The 16,779-nt window shown below is 29.9% G+C and overlaps 2 protein-coding genes across 3 annotated transcripts; one reads left to right on the forward strand and one right to left on the reverse strand.

Moving 5' to 3' along the window:
- Nucleotides 1–302: 302 nt before the first annotated feature.
- LOC114368530 (AAA-ATPase At3g28580-like) lies at nt 303–2,161 on the reverse strand. The gene is made up of 2 exons (XM_028325758.1): nt 2,122–2,161; nt 303–1,339 (listed from the first exon to the last, which is right to left on the reverse strand). Exons 1-2 carry the CDS (start codon nt 2,159–2,161, stop codon nt 303–305), a joined length of 1,077 nt encoding a protein of 358 aa, XP_028181559.1.
- An 8,153-nt stretch (nt 2,162–10,314) lies between these two features.
- On the forward strand, nt 10,315–13,938 carry LOC114366826 (homeobox-leucine zipper protein HAT3-like). Of its 2 annotated transcripts, none has more exons than XM_028323829.1 (4): nt 10,315–10,677; nt 11,395–11,690; nt 12,171–12,250; nt 13,128–13,938. In XM_028323829.1, the coding sequence occupies exons 1-4, from the start codon at nt 10,506–10,508 to the stop codon at nt 13,456–13,458; spliced, it is 879 nt and encodes a 292-aa protein (XP_028179630.1). In that variant the 5' UTR covers nt 10,315–10,505; the 3' UTR covers nt 13,459–13,938. The 2 variants fall into 2 exon arrangements, with proteins under 2 accessions (XP_028179630.1, XP_028179631.1); XM_028323830.1 differs by having other exon boundaries at nt 10,322–10,677; nt 11,398–11,690.
- Nucleotides 13,939–16,779: the final 2,841 nt, after the last annotated feature.

The following is a 16,779-nucleotide window of genomic DNA, read 5'->3' on the forward strand; positions in this document are numbered from 1 at the left end:
CATCAATATTATAATATACCATACACATTGAAATCCAGATACAATACAATATTCCACAAACCATAAACATTAAACTCCTAATATATGCTAGCACAAAGATAGCTTATACATATATATATACAATCCATACAAATTAAAATGGAATCCTAATTAATATGCAAACCTTGCACGTCGACTTAATACATAATATATATACAAATCATAAATTAGCACTTAAATCATATGTTATGTTCCTAATAGAATATACACGGCAGCAGAAGCATATTGCATTTCAATCTTTATTTTTTTAATCCTTTTCCAAATCAATGGACGAAACCATTCTCCTTCACGTCTTTCCCAGCTTTCTCATCACTCTTTTTTGCTTCTTCCTGTGCAAACTGTTCCTTCTCTTCCTTCAGCCTAGCTTCTTCTTCATCACGCTTCTTTTGTGCTTCTTCTTGATCCTTCTTCATGGCCTTCTCAAGAGATTCAATCAACTTCTTCAAGCATGTCTCCACATCATCACTCTTCGACTTAGGCATCATATCCTCAGCAACATCAGCAGGTGTCATATTGCTCTCTTCCAACAACCCCTCAACAGCATGAAACAAACCATGGTGATCAACATCCAAATAAATCTTTGCCAAAACCTTTAAAGCCTCAAAGCAACAATAAGGCAATTCGATTTTCTTGTCCATCCTTCCACTCCCAACGAGAGCAGGATCAAGCTTGTCCACATAGTTTGTCGTGAAAACAATGATCCTCTCTCCAGCAGAACCCGACCAAATCCCATCAATGCAATTCAACAAACCCGACAAAGTCACCTTACTCTCCTTATTATTCTCTTCTTCTTCGGTCTTCTTAATAGGATCTTTGGCATCCTCACTCTTTTCCTTCTCCTTTTTCATCACCCTCTTCCCAGTAAGATCAAGAGAACAATCAATATCTTCAATCACAATAATAGACTTACTTGTTGTCTCAATCAACAAAGTTCTCAACTGCGTGTTATCCTTCACAGCCGTCAACTCAAGATCATACACATCATAGTACATGAAATTAGCCATAGCAGCTATCATCGTAGATTTCCCGGTCCCCGGAGGACCGTATAGTAAATAACCACGCTTCCAAGCTTTTCCAATCTTGTCATAATACTCTTTCCCATTCTTGAAGTTGACAAGATCATATATAATCTGTTGTTTCATTTCTTTCTCCATGGCTAGGGTTTCGAACCTCGCAGGGTAAAACGAGATCGACTGTGATTTGGTGATGGTTTTGTTTGAAACCCACCAGACCTTGGCGCCTTGGAAAGTTTTTGTTATCTCTTCGTTGTCATCCATGGTGAGGGTGATGGTTTTTCTACCTAATCAAATAGTCATAGAAGGGTAAAATTCTTTTTTTTTTTTCACTCAAAGCAAATAATGTTAAAAAAATATCTATTTTTATTTATTTTCCTTCTCTTTTACTTCTTTTTTTCCTTCTCTATCTAAGCATAACATAAATTCAATTTGTTGAGATTACAAGCATGATTAAGAGTGAGTTTGATGATTTAAAAATTCGTTCATGGTAATATGAATTTAAAAAATTAATATTCTCATATTTTTTATAAGCTTTAAAAAATATTTTTGAATATCATTCATGCGCAGAAAACTATTAGTCGATTATTTTATATGTATATATATATATAGAATCTAAAGTGAAGTGGATGGTGATTGTCGTTGTGATTTAATGCACGCAACTTTAGTGTAGTAACGAAACAGTTATCTAATACATATGCAAGACTAGGAAACATAAAATTTTGCTGTGAGTATTTTTACTGATAAAGTGAAGCTAATATGTGGTCCATTTTCTGCTAAACAATCGAATCCTAGTGGAACAAAGATTAAAAATAATTATTAGTTATGCACGTTATGGTAAGAGTGAGGCATGGTTGAATTTTGATAATTGACTAGCGACTAGACCTTAAGGAAAGCTCTCTAGCTTATGTGCTATAGAACTGAGTAATGGTCCTAACGGAGTGTTCAAAATCCGCATTAAATTCCTGGTTTATTAAAGATAACACAAAGAAAGTATTGAAGTTAGTTGTAAAAAAAGGTACTAAACTATAATTAAAACTAGTAGTAGTTCAAACCCAGAGGGAATCACCAGAGAACATTGTATTTAGCCTTGACAAGTCTGTAGCCATGGCCGGGATTGCGACAGCAGAAGAGTCATTTTGTGTGCATAATTAAGAGTTATATAGCAGCTAGTATGTAGAGGTATTATTGATCATATGAGGAGAATTCAACTAATGAAACTCATAAAGAACTTTTGGTATTGCAAGTCTTGGAAACACTCTGGGGAGGTTTTATATTCAGGAATTGTGGTGTTATCACTTGTTTTCTTCATAATGGTAGGTCTTAAAACAGATAGAACTATAGGCCACATATGGTGTCATTTAGGATGAGTATGGCATGGTTAGATATTAGTAAGTGTAAGCAAAAGCCACAGGGACTTGGTGCATCTTTCTGTAATCAACGTATATATGGTACTGAATCAAGGCACTAGATACCATTTTTCTGCATAATTCTAAGTTTATAAGGCTTAGTGGTGACTGGTAGGTAAGGTTGGTACTATGTTAGTGAGGGAATGATAAGGTTGCACTATAGAACATGTGACTAATACTTAATTTTAAATTAAGTCTTATTCTTTTCTCACTTCTTAGCTTGGTGACACTAAACTATGAGATAAATAACCTTTTCTGCATAATTGGGGACTGCATATATAGGCAAAATGGAACATGTATACTAGAATAGGTTCTAGATATTCAAAGCTTGTTAATTAGGACTGCACTGCTGAACTTCTTGAGAATAGGTGTTGAAAATGAAGAGTTAGCTTCCTGTTTACTCTATACTGACTAAAACGAAACCTTTAAAATTATTTGAAGGGAGTTCTTGCAGTAGACTGGTTGATAGCGATACAAGAGATGATCGAGAATGTAATGAATTAAGAAAATTAAGAAACACTACTAACTGTAACATGTCCTTAATCTCTTTTAACACTTTAAAGTCTCAATCTTCGAACTATAAATTAAAATAGGCAAAATAAACAACATTTATCAAGTCTCCCTATGGCCGTGGCATTTCAACAAAGTCCTAGCCAATAATTTTAATTTTTCTAAAGGCCAAAACACAACACATTCATTAAATCATTATACTCCCACAAGCCATGCGTAACACAATTAAAATTGAGAATAAATATCAAACCATTAGTTTCCAACATCCAAGAGAGATAGAATCAACAACAATTCCAAACCATCAATAACACAAATGGCGGTGACATCTAACATCAAATTAAATCAATCCAAATTTTCAAATTTTTCAAGTTCATTCCACGCATTATCATCCAATCATTAATTCTATCAGAAACCACAATAGGATAGTAATCTCGAAATTAGAATCATAATAAATAGTCATAAAACAGTCCACATCATGAATATCATGAGCATGCAGATTACAACATCAATCATATACCAAACTTGAAAAAAACAACAACATATACAATGGAATTTAGGGGCCAAATTCCATCCATTGAATCATTTTAGTGATTTTAACAAAATTAAATCACACTCCATTGTCTTTCAATAAATAATTTTTCTAAAATATTATACGCCTAAAAATATAATGTAGGTAATTTTTCATAATTTTTCAAAACTTAAATACACGGATTAAGTTTACACTATCAACTTGGTTAATTTTTTCATAATTATGGGTTATAAAATTGATTTGATAATCGAAGAGAAAAGATGGAAAAAAGAGATCGTGAGTTTAAATCTTTCTCATTAATAAATATTTGATAGATTTTAAATTATTTATTATAAATATAAATATATTTTATATTTAATAATACTTATTTCTTATATATTTAAGTATACTATAATTTATACATTAAAATATATTAAATTTGAACTAAAATTAAGTGTATAACAAATTACAGCGTCTAGTTAAAATGATTAAATAATATGTATGGTTTATTTAAAATCTCATAATATTTAAATTTAATTTCTACAAATTAAAAAAACACGTGGCATGTGTTTATACCTATAGTCTGTTCAATTTGGGATCCTATACCTAATTTTTCACGTCAAAGTTGAAGTTGGTAGCTCTAGCTTCTATGTGCATTTTTTTTATATAAAAATCAAGCTTCAAGCCAAAATTTTACTTTCAAAATATATTTTTATGAAAGTAATTTTTTATCTGAAAATATTAATTAGGAGTATGGTTAGTTTTTGTTAATGGAAAATTTAAATTTATGATTTTTTTTTCTCTTCTCTTCTCTATTTATCATTGTATTAATTTTATATCTCCTTTTTAAAAAAATAATTAAATATAATTTCAAATTAATTTTACTCTCAAATAAGTACTTTTATATCTTTTCATCGAAAATCCAAATATACCCTATATCAAAAGCTCTTTGAACGTGGATTTTTTGATCGAGTGAGGGCCTGGTTCCACACATGCAGCTAATCTGTGTTCGTATTCTATAACAAGATATACGAATACGATGAATTGATGTGGTACGAAAAAATTCATAACCTCACACCGTCTGCCACAGCTTTATTTTTGAATAATCCAACTAATGAAAACAAAAGTTGATTCATATGATAAGATTTATATCTGAATATGCATTTAATACCTGTTATTGACATGAAAATCTATGAATATCTGTATAGCTTTTTAAATCTTGGATAATCTATACTCATTTTGTGGTGCTGGGAAAGGAAAAAACGAGGAGAAGAGGTTTGAGGGAAGTGATAGACACGCGCAAGGAAGGAGCGTGCGATGGAGAGTTGCGAGAGTATCCAATGATTATTAGGAGATTGCGTGTCTGGTTACGAAGACACAAAGCGACACGCACGGGGGCAATCATGGGACCAGGTGGCGCAACATGACATGCCCCTGCACGTGAACTCCGATGTGTTCCCCACGTGCCTGGTTCTTCTCATACTCTAATCTCAATTTTCAAGTTTTACCCACCAAATCTTTCATGGATCTTTTGAAAGTGTCAATTCTCGTGCTTCTGGGCACGCCCTTTCTTTTTCATTCTATAGAGATTATCTTCAATTTCTGGCCATCCTTTTCCTTACTTTCAAGTTTCAACACTATTTTTCTTTTTCTTCTAATTTCACAAAGCTAGTGTGTTTAGATAAAAATAAAACTGATATGAATTACACACCCCTATACTCTTCTTTTATCCAAACATACTAAAAACAAAAACATATGTATAGGTTCCATTATACCTTTCTGGGAAAGAGGAAATAAAATGTGGAGAGAAATTAAAATTTTAAATTTAAATTAATTGAAAATAAAAATGTTCTTTTCAGTTAAAAATGTTTACGTAGTCTTATATTATAATATGTTTTATATTTTAAAATAACAATCAATCATATTATTTTCTTATACAAAATATTAATAAATGATACATAAATATTTTAGTATTATTTATAAAAACATTTTATCGTAATTATTTCATTTTTTATAAACGTTTAACTTTTTTTAACATTTTAGACTTACCTCCACCAACATAAAGTGCTCTTCAAATAATTTTAAAACAAAAAGTATTTATAACAAATTAAATATTTAATCCATTGACAATTATCGAATATTAAAAACTTAAACTTTCTCCGAAATAATTAAAAATAAAAAAATTACTTATTATAAATCGTTTAAACTTGTAATCTATTCCCACTCATCGAATCATTTCGACGCATGCATAAACGAATTCCGATTATTTCTTTTATTAGTTAGTTATAAAAAAATTATCCTTTCTTTTCTTAAGATCACCATATCTTTGTGTTGAAAAAGTAAAAGAAAATCCAAATCATACATTAATATGCCTTTTCAGGTTAAAATTTTATATATGTGTAATGTATGAAATGATTAAAAGATAATTTATTTGTAAACCTATTAAAATATACTTTTTATTTGTTAATTGAAAATAAAGTGATATTATATAAAAAATTTAAAACATATATATGATTTGTATACATTTATAAATATGTAATTTTATAATCAGTATTCATCTATATTTAAAAAATGAGATGTTACAAATGTAATTTTGTGGTAAATTGGTTTTCAATTATGTAGAATTTTGTATATTTTAACCTGCTTAATGAAAATATAAGACCTATTAGAGTATCTCATTGGGAGTTATTTACAGGGTACCCCATAATTAGAATTGATGTGATAGCTCTTATTAAAAATTGTTATGTATATAAGAAAACAGTTAATTCTTAATTGTTGTGTATATAAGAAACATTTCTTAATTAATAGTTATCAAGAATTGTGTGACAATTTTAAAACTTGTTTTTGTGACTATTTTAAAACCAAAAATTTTGTTCTTAAAATTTGCACCATTAAAGAAAAAATAATACTTGTTGGAGTGCTACTGTTGAGAATGCTCTTAAATTAATGAAATATCGCAATTATTAAAAAAAATGGAATAAGTATTTTTTTTCATAAAGAGATGAATCACCACCGGTAGAAAAATAATTTAAAAAACTATTTAATTGATATTTTCAAACGCATCACTAGTAGTAAGAAAAACATATGATCAATGAAATATCAACGAAAAATTCCAATGATATCGATCTGTTCATATCTCAGCAGTAGCTACTTATATCTGCTATATAAGATGCTGATAGAAAGAAAATAAAAAACTCTTCATAAAAAATCTCAAATACTAGCAGTTGTATTTGTTGTACAAAGATTGTCTGCAATTCACCCAATCATGGTATATGCTCATTTCAAAACCAATGCATTCCACATAAATAATGAATAATGCGTAAGAACACGAGAACAGGGAGGGATAAAGTACTGGGGGTGTAAGAGTGATACCATTTGCTATAAAAAAAAAATTATTGATGAAAAAATATAAATGAAAACTTCAATTTAGTTATTTAATCAATAAAATTTAAACAATTAATTTTCTACTTTTAACTTCTACCCTTATATTTATTGCTTACTTTAAACAAGTTTTCATAATCATTGAATTATTTTTTTATTCTGTATAAAATCATATCACATTTTCACAACTCGGATTTATTTATGTATACATAGTATAATAGCATTTGCAAGTATACATAGAAATTAATTATTATATTTTTCTGACTATAGAATTATGTTTTTTTTTCTTCAAACAATTAATTTGATTAGAGTAATCTTTTGCATGTACATTATTAATCAATCAAATCGTTATCACCGACCTTATTTATGAAATATAATTCCTATTGACCTTAATCAAACACAATTAAAACGGTGCTTTCCTTTATTAGCCATAGGTATAATTTGCCCCCTGTTCTCCGTTAATGATGAAACTTTTAACTTGATTGAGCGTTGGTTTTGAAATTTTGACTTAGTATATATAGCACGTTAAAGCTTCAAACTATCGAAAACCTGGAAGTTACTATGGGATATAATTATAATTTACAAACAGCATTGAATTGTGAACAATGTCAATTGACCACTACTGTTAACCGGGTGGACATGTTTTTATTTTCAACAACATTGAAAAAGGAGTTAGAGGAATCATTATTTTTTTTTATGGTATAGCTATTGATATGATTTGTGAAACATTAATGGTTTGAATTTTACATACAGAAGGTGGGGGAAAATGAAAGAAAAATCTAGTCATTAATTATCTTTTCGGGTATTTTCATATGATCAATTGTGAAACATTTATTAGTTTCAGTTCCTATAGGAATCAAAATACACTGCTATAATTCTAAAAGAATTATATTAAATCTAGATGGTTAATGATCTTACGTTTTATAATATCATATTATATACAGTAACTTTAATATATTTTATGTAATTAATCAATTATCTTCAATCATTCAATTAAATTATTGAATTTAATTTAATTGATTCTATGATTTATTTAAGAGCACTTATATACTGTATGATTTGTTTAATGTTTTAATTTAATTGTTTATAAAATTATTAATAAATTGTTTTTCTTTTTTACACTTTCCCCAATTTTATATATATATATATATATATATATATATATATATATATATATATATATATATATATATAACGTTAATTTTGAATTATTTTATTGTACTCAATTAATTGAATTTTTAACTTAGGTAAATTTATTAAATTATTTGAATTATTATTTTTTTGATTTATTATGTTTCTTAACTGTTATTTATATATAAAAGGTGCAGTGAATTAAATCCGTTAAAAATACTAAAAAAATACGAGGTGGAGAATAAATGTAATATTATAAACGAGAATTTTGAACAAAATTTTCTTTAAGAGAATTTAAAAAAAAAAACCATTTATTGTTAGTAATGATTAAAGTTGAAATATTTAATTTCTTAAATTAACTAAAATTTTGTGTGTGTATATATATTAAAAATTATATATATATATGTAAATAAATTTTTTATGTAAACTCAAATATTATTAAATTATAATTATTTTAGAAAAAATTATAATTTTAATATAAAACAAAGCTCATAGAACCATTGAATTCATCTTATTTTTAATTCTCTAGAAACATAAATAGAAGTTTTGATAGTTATTATAAAGCTAACAATTTTATGATAATGGTGATTTATAATTTAAAATTAGATAATAATTTAAAAAATTATACTTTTAAATTTTAATATATTGTTTATTTTTTATTTGATTATTAAAAAAATGTAAGATGCGAATTTTATTAAATAGTTTGGTAGCATATCAAATAAAAATTGTAAAATATAATAATTTAACTCAGAATTAATTAACCTACAAATAAAATCAGCTAAAAGGTGATTAATACACATTTAACCTTACATTTTTTTCTCAAAAATATATTATTTTAAATTTCTAAAAGAGAAATCTTTTGAGAGGCACAGTTTGTACATTTTAAACTTAACATCATCGATCAATGTGCCCAATTGAATATTCACCAAAAGAAAATTGTGCCTAATTGAACAATTATATATTGTGAGAACATAGTTTGTAATTTTAGGATCCGTTTGATAGAATAAAAATAAATGGAATGATTTTTTTAAAATTAAAATAAGACACACCTTTGTTATTTTTTCCTCTCTTTCTTTTTAAATAAACGGACACTTAATTTTTTTAGTGTAGATTTAGTTTGATCTATAAATAGCATTTTTAACAATATTATGATTGAGTTGTGTGTTGTTATGATTCTGAATCACAAATTATAATTTTAAGCAAAATTAAAATAAAATTATAACTACGGTAGTAATACAGTACATATCAGTAGTATTTTCTCTTTGTTCATTAGCATTGAAACTTCAGAGAAGAGAAAATTATTCTTGTGGCCATGAAAAATCAGCGACGGCGAATGAAACTCACGCGCCGCCGCTACTTGTGGGGGTTCAACTCTTCCTACCTGCAACTGTTATGCCTCGTGATTTGGGGCTGCATGCCATTGAAAATCCATGCTTAACGGGACCCACACTCCTTTACAAAATCCGCTATGCGATCCATCTTTCTATCACTGTGTCCTCAGTGCCTTCGATTAAAATTTAAATTATTTTCGAATGTGATGCAGGAACAAATTAATATAAAAAATATAAATGTTCAAAAATACTGTAAATTAATTTTTTAAATTAAAATATTTTAAAAATAATTTAATAATAAATTATATTTTTGAAAATTAACTTATTATTAAGTTATAAAACTTATTAATTTTTCAGTACATTTTTTGAACGATTAATTTATTTTATTTTTTATGCATTAAAATTTAAATTTTTTATCTTCTAAAAATTAGTTTGTGATTATATTACACTGACTAAATTAATTATTTATCCTTACCATTTCCAATTTTTTTAATATCATTCATATCACAAAATACTAATAATAAATAAATTATTTCAACACTTATTTATTATTAAAAAGGCAGTTTAATTTTAAAAAATAATATATTTATTATCATAGCTCAAACGTGCATTCACTCCACAGCACTCATCATCTCCATGATGAGGCGATGATGATGCTTCCAAGCACATCACGTGAAGCAAGCAAATGCACCTCCTCAAAACCCTTCCTCTTTCTGGTCAACATTCTTACCGAAAAAGCAGCTGTTTTTCATCAACAGAACTAGTTAAAGCTAATTAAACTCTTGCTTAACCACACTAATCCTAATCCCCAACACTAACCAGTAACTAACCACCCCACATTGGTTAAAAACGAACCATGGTTAAAATATAACCTGGCTTAGACTTGAAGAATCCAAAAAGCATAATATTAAAATGCCTAGTATAGCCATTTAAGTCATGATTGAGCCAATTTGTCACTCTGACCCAGGTCATAATTAACTCTGCACCATCCATTAACTATTTTTTGCTGTGTCTATATATATTTATAGTTCCATCCATCAGTTTCCCCTGCACTGAAAAAAAGTGAAAAGGCTGTTACACACACTGCCACCAAAGAGGCCTTTTTCCTCCATTTTGACGTGCCCCAAATCAGAGTTTTTTCTTTCCACACACACACACTGGTGGTTGAGTGGTTCTTCTCAAAATGGGTGAGAAAGATGATGATTTTGGGTTGAGTTTGAGTTTGAGTTTGGGGAGAGTGAACCAACAACAACAACAACCTCCTCCTTTGAATCACATGCACCAGCCTCAACAACTACAAACTGTTCCCATGAATCACAATAAGACTCTCTTTGGTGATTTGTCTCAGTTACCAGGTACGAGATTTTTATTGTTCCTTAATTTATTTTTCTAATATTTTTGTTTGTAGATGATTCCCCCAAATCTTTTTGTTGGTATTTTCTCACCAAATTTTTGTTGGGATATTTTGTCATCAAAAGTTATCACCAACAGTTTTCCTTTGTTTATTATCTCTTCGCTCACTCTATTTTTTTTCAAAAAAAAAAAAAAAAAAACTTTTGGAAACTCGAACCTTTGTTGGTTATCTAATATCTAACTCATGCAATCAATAACCCAACTCAGATCCAAGTTCTACCCTTTGCACAAGGTTTTAGAAAACGCTCACCGACTATTTTTTTGGTTGCAATGTCAATTTTTTTTTTATTTGCTATCTACTATAATGCTGTGATTGCATCACTCACTTTTTCCCACATTTATCTGCAATTCCTTAGTATAAGATGGATGATGATCATATTGTAATGGCAACTGCAATTTAAAACCTTACCTTCACATTTCTTTCTCTGTTTTTTTTTTCCTATAAAACATTTTTAATCAATTATACGACCCAATTAAAAATTACAAAAACTTATCATTTTTAATTCATTATTCTCAAAGATAATATATATATATATATATATATATATATATATATATCCAAGTGTTTGTACAGAAACACCCTTGGCTATGCTCTTTAATTACAAAAACTGCCATTCCCTGAATAAACCATTGTGGAACTCACCTGCAACTGCATGTAGCAGACCGGAGCTCCGAAATGATACGAGGAATCGACGTCAATTCGGCGGCGGAGTGCGACGGCGTTTCCTCGCCGAACAGCGCTGTCTCGAGCGTGAGCGGCGGCGACGGCAAGCAGAGCGAGAGGGACGACGATAATAATGCTGCCGCCGTGGCCGGTGAGAGGACCTCGTGCTCGCGAGGGAGCGACGATGACGACGGTGGTGGCAGCGATGCCTCGAGGAAGAAGCTGAGGCTGACGAAAGAACAGTCCATGGTGTTGGAAGAAACGTTCAAGGAGCATAGCACGCTGAATCCGGTAAGTTAGTGGCATTTCTGTAATTCCTTGCATGTGTAAGGGTATTTTTGGTATTATAACTATTATTTTTATTATCATAAAAGAGACCCTTTCTCTCTTTATCTAAAAATAAAATAAGAGAGATAAAGAAAAAGGATTTAATAGAAAATGAGTGAAGAGTTATTTTGAAACTAGGCTTTTTTATGGATTGCTATTAAGAGGTTTTTTATATGCTATTATTTGTTAGAAAACATCTAAGTTTTACGTTGGTTGTCTCATTTTTTGGAGTCCAACTTATATACATACCTGTTGAACAATTTCATTTAATGATAATATGATAAAATCTAACATTATTAAACATAATAGTGATATAGTTTGTGATATTAATCAAAGAGTAAAAAATAGTCTTAAAAATTGGAGACAAAAAGTGATTATCACACTATCATAATTTTTATAAATATAAATTGTGAATTATAATTATTATTTTGTTTTCAATTTTAGAAACGGAAGCAAGCGTTGGCAGAGGAGTTGAATCTGAAGCCCAGACAAGTAGAGGTGTGGTTTCAGAACAGAAGAGCAAGGTGAGGTTTAAAATAATTAATATTTGAATTAAATTATTTGTTGACTTTATATTCCCTTTTTTTTATTTCTTTTCAGTTGTAACGTTCGTCGTCTTACCTAAGTTGGCACGTGTTTTCTGATATGTTGAAGCCTAACTGAGGTGCATTAAACATAAAATATGAAAATTAATGTGGTCACAAAGGTGCTATTTTCGATTTTCGATAAATTATTTTAAAATTGTCGTATTAGTGAATGGTTTGAAAATTTATTTTCACAAATTTCAAGCGTTAAATTTTGAATGAGGGGTTGAAATCAACTACTATCTCCTTTCAGTTTTTGTTGTTAGTTTTTTTTTTTTGCAAGTATTATTTTTTTATTGAAGGGACAAAGTATGAATTCTTGACTGAGATGTACATGTGGTATGGTTTTGTTGTTCCTGGTCAATGTTAATTATTAGTATTCGAACTGTTAAATGCAATCAAAGCAACTTTAGCATAACGTCAAAATAAATAATGGGTTTCACTACCCCCTCCTTCGACAGTGATCAATGACACAATTATGTTTACAATAAATCTAAAGTTAGCAATAATCATGTGACAAAATTAATAATAAAAATAATGGGGATGTCAAATATCAAAACATGGATAGTGGATAGTACGAATGGCCATACAAATATAGTATAGTAGCGAGGAATTTGGAAATAGAAGTTTGATATTTGGATGTTGCATTTATTCAATTTTTTTATGAGATGTGGCAAATGGTACATTGGTTGTTGATGGCGTGTTTCTGTTGTTACTTTGGGCTATTCACGTTGTTGTAAGTTTGGTGTATATTATTCTTTACATGGAAGGGAATAATATGAACTCTAATCTAATGATTTTAGTTCAATAAACGCAGGACCAAGTTGAAGCAAACTGAAGTGGATTGTGAATACTTAAAGAGATGCTATGAGAATTTAACTGAAGAGAATAGAAGGTTGCACAAGGAGGTCCAAGAGCTTAGGGCATTGAAATTATCCCCACAAATGTACATGCATATGAACCCTCCCACCACTCTTACAATATGCCCTTCTTGTGAGCGTACTCACTCCTTTGCATCCTCCTCCACTGCCACCGTCCACTCGGCGGTGGCGGCCACATCGAGCAATCGCAAACTGTTCGGCACAAACATCCGGCTGCCTGTGTCCTTCAACACTCGGCCATTTGAAGGCCCAATTCCCCGGCCATAATTGGTTGAGGCCTGAGGACAATGTGATATTTATAATGATGTCTAGACATTTTTAATTACTAGACATGTATGCATGGAAAAAAATCAAATTGCAACGGAACACCAATTTGTGGTTTTTGTTAGGAATCAAGGAACTTGGTTAAGTCTTCAGTGAAGGGTTGTTCTATTTTGTGTATGCTATAAGTTATAGCTAGTCAACTTCAGGATTTGTGTAGGGTAGATATGTTACCGGCGAGGTATGGTTTGAGTGGGGTAAGATTTTCATATGCCGAATAGTACTAGCTAGCATTTATTAGTTTAGACTTATAAAAAGAAGAGAAAGAGAATCCGAATCTGTGATGTTCTCATCAAATTGGAGATTAACGTGGAGGAGTGATTGTGATTTCTCAATTGGAGTTTTTTGTCTACCTTTGCGTAGATGTCCTAGAACTACAGATGTAAATAAATAAATAAATAAATAAACAATTTTTCCTTCAGATTCCATGAAGGAGTAGCTATATATTTTGCCTAATTAGAAAATCATTTAATTTGCCTTTCTAATTGAGGAATTTTCATGAAGGAGTTATGAATCTCTCAATTACTAATTGTTTTGTCTATTTTTGCCAGTGTACTAACTGGGATTTAGTGTTATTTTGTTCATCTTTCACTCATTCTCAAGATATTCTAGAAGTAGTTTTTAATAGTTGTTCCATTCAAAATTGAACAACTAAATTTTTTAGTAATTTATAGAGAATTTAAACTCACTTTCCTAAGAAAGATACAAGTTCGTTCAAAATCTTTGAACATGTATACCAACGCACGTTGGCTACAAAATTAGTTTAGTTGCTGAGAGAATGCAAAGAAGGATGTGGCTATGCACTAATATAAACGGTTATATCACATGATTTCGAAAGTTTAAAGTTTTAAAGGAGGCACAAAAAAGCACCCAAAAAAATTGTGCCAAGACCGCATATTTTGGATCATTGGTTACATCAGGAGTTCGGTTTGCTTTTTACACATTTGATGCATTGCTAGCTAATAGTGTTGGTCAAGAGTTTACTGTAGTTGTCTTGATGAGCTAAAAAAGGATCTAAGATGTTGGAAGTTGCCACATGCCACATGAAAAATGTATGTAAAATAAGTTATATCATATGATAAAAAAAATAAAGGAATGCAGTAATATTCTTTCTAACTCACTCTACTATTATTATTTTTATCTTAAATGATGGATTTTTAATATGTGAAATGTACTTTATATCTTTTGGTTATTGAAGAAAAGGAAAAGAAGGGGTACTTAAGAAAACACTCCTCTGATTTTTCTCTCATATATGGTCAGTTTTAAAAAATTACATGAGACTCAGTTGTAAACCACTTTCTTTTTGTCACCGGCAATCACCGAGGGAAGCATTACATATTTTCCACTTTTCGTTCCCTCCTTTATCAAATCTTCTGCATTCCGCTCCAACAAACCATTCGTTAAAGATAAATTTGTGAATCTTTGTTCATGAAGAAAAAGATGATAGGATATGGTGGATTTGTAAGTTATGTAGTTACTTTTTCTGCTATATGAAAAAGTGAATCATTTAAATTACAATATAAATTTTAAATCTAAAATATAGTTTTAGATTTATAATGAATTTATGTTATAAAAGATATTTGTTTATTATAATTTTAACTATATAAAAATTTTCATCCTATATAATACATAAATTAAAATACTAGTATAGTTAAAATATAAAATAAAATCGACACTTTATCTTTTAAAGTGAACATTACACTTCTAAGAACCCAAGAGTTTCAATACAACCCAAGTGCGGTATGCACTGATGACATCAAAATTTCATGGTTAGACCCTGTCGGTCCAATGTCTAACGACTTAACAGCTCAAATTGATAAACAAATCAGCATAAATCCAAAAGAAAATTAGGCAAAACAAAAATAGAGAAATATCTTTAAAACAGAAATTAAAAAAAATACGAAATATAAGTGCACACACATCACTTATTCATACACGAGGATAACAGTATTCATAAATTGAGACTCAATAAAAGGACATGAAGAAAAGCACAAGATTAGTCTTAATCCTAACAAGTAACAAATAAACCACTAAACTCTCTTCTTCATTGACTTGAATATAAAAGCCCTTACAAATACAGTTATTAAATATGTTGCAATACTTAGAGGCCTGAGCGGCACAATAAAACCATCCTAGAATCAATCAAGGTCATGCAAAAGTTGTATTCCTTAAAATGATGTCGAATAATATATAAGCACTTCAACATATTAAGGTAGTTTGACATTTTTAATGTTAAAAACAACTTAAAATGTAAGTTTAAAAAAATATCTTAACAAGCACAGTTAACAATGCGTTAATGCGCAGCAAGTTCCTTTCGGATTTAAGTCCTAATTAAGTATGGTTGACAATTTAGTAACTTCAATCTCTAACAAAAAAAGTTACAATTTGCCAACATATATCTGAATTCTAGCTCTTAATGCATCAAACTAAGATAAACAAAAGCAATCAATCTTGACAGTGCCAAGATAACCCATGATTGACAATTTATTCACGTCAACCCCCACTGTTGAAGCATTTACTGCACAGTTTTGGGATGATGACAAACAAAACTAGTCCATTTACATAATTCTGTGATCCGTGAGTTCCAAGGCATAATGTTGTGGCAGTGTTTCCCTTTTCTGAGAGTTCTTGGATGTGTCCATTATCATTTTGTTTGTGCACAGTGGCTATCTGTCATGTCTGTTTGGTAAGGCGTTACTCTCCTGATCTTGCATGTGTATTCCCATCAACTGATTACCTCAAAATCAGTGTTGCTAGATGCAACAACAGTCCTTGACCTAGTTATATTAAATTGAGACTATGTCTGCTGTGGAATTGATGAATGATGACTTTGAATGTGGTGTTGTCGTTTTTGAGAATAGTTAGCCCCCTATGTGTTGTTATCAAAATTGATGTATATTCCTGCTTTTCCTCTTTCTTTGCTCACATAGTTAATAAATTGTTAGCATGCCTATTTATGAGAGTAGATGAATTGAATATTAAAAGAACATGCCAATAGCTTGCTTGTAGGTAACGAAACTGGATTCCTATTTTGAACTGAACTAGTACTGCATCAAATATAGTAATAACCTGATAGTGCTGATCTTTAACTATTTTTTTATATATATTTCTCATGCTTTACTTTGATATATTAATACATAAATTAGAAAACATTTTGTAGGGTTAAGATCTCTGCAGTTTAAAATTTAACTGGAGAAGATCTTGACAGTGTGTGAAATTATCTTGTTTCCACCTACAGGATAACTCTAATCAATTATCATACCAGAC

The sequence above is a fragment of the Glycine soja genome, chromosome 9 (genome assembly GCF_004193775.1).
Source record: "Glycine soja cultivar W05 chromosome 9, ASM419377v2, whole genome shotgun sequence".
Taxonomy (NCBI): Eukaryota; Viridiplantae; Streptophyta; class Magnoliopsida; order Fabales; family Fabaceae; genus Glycine; species Glycine soja.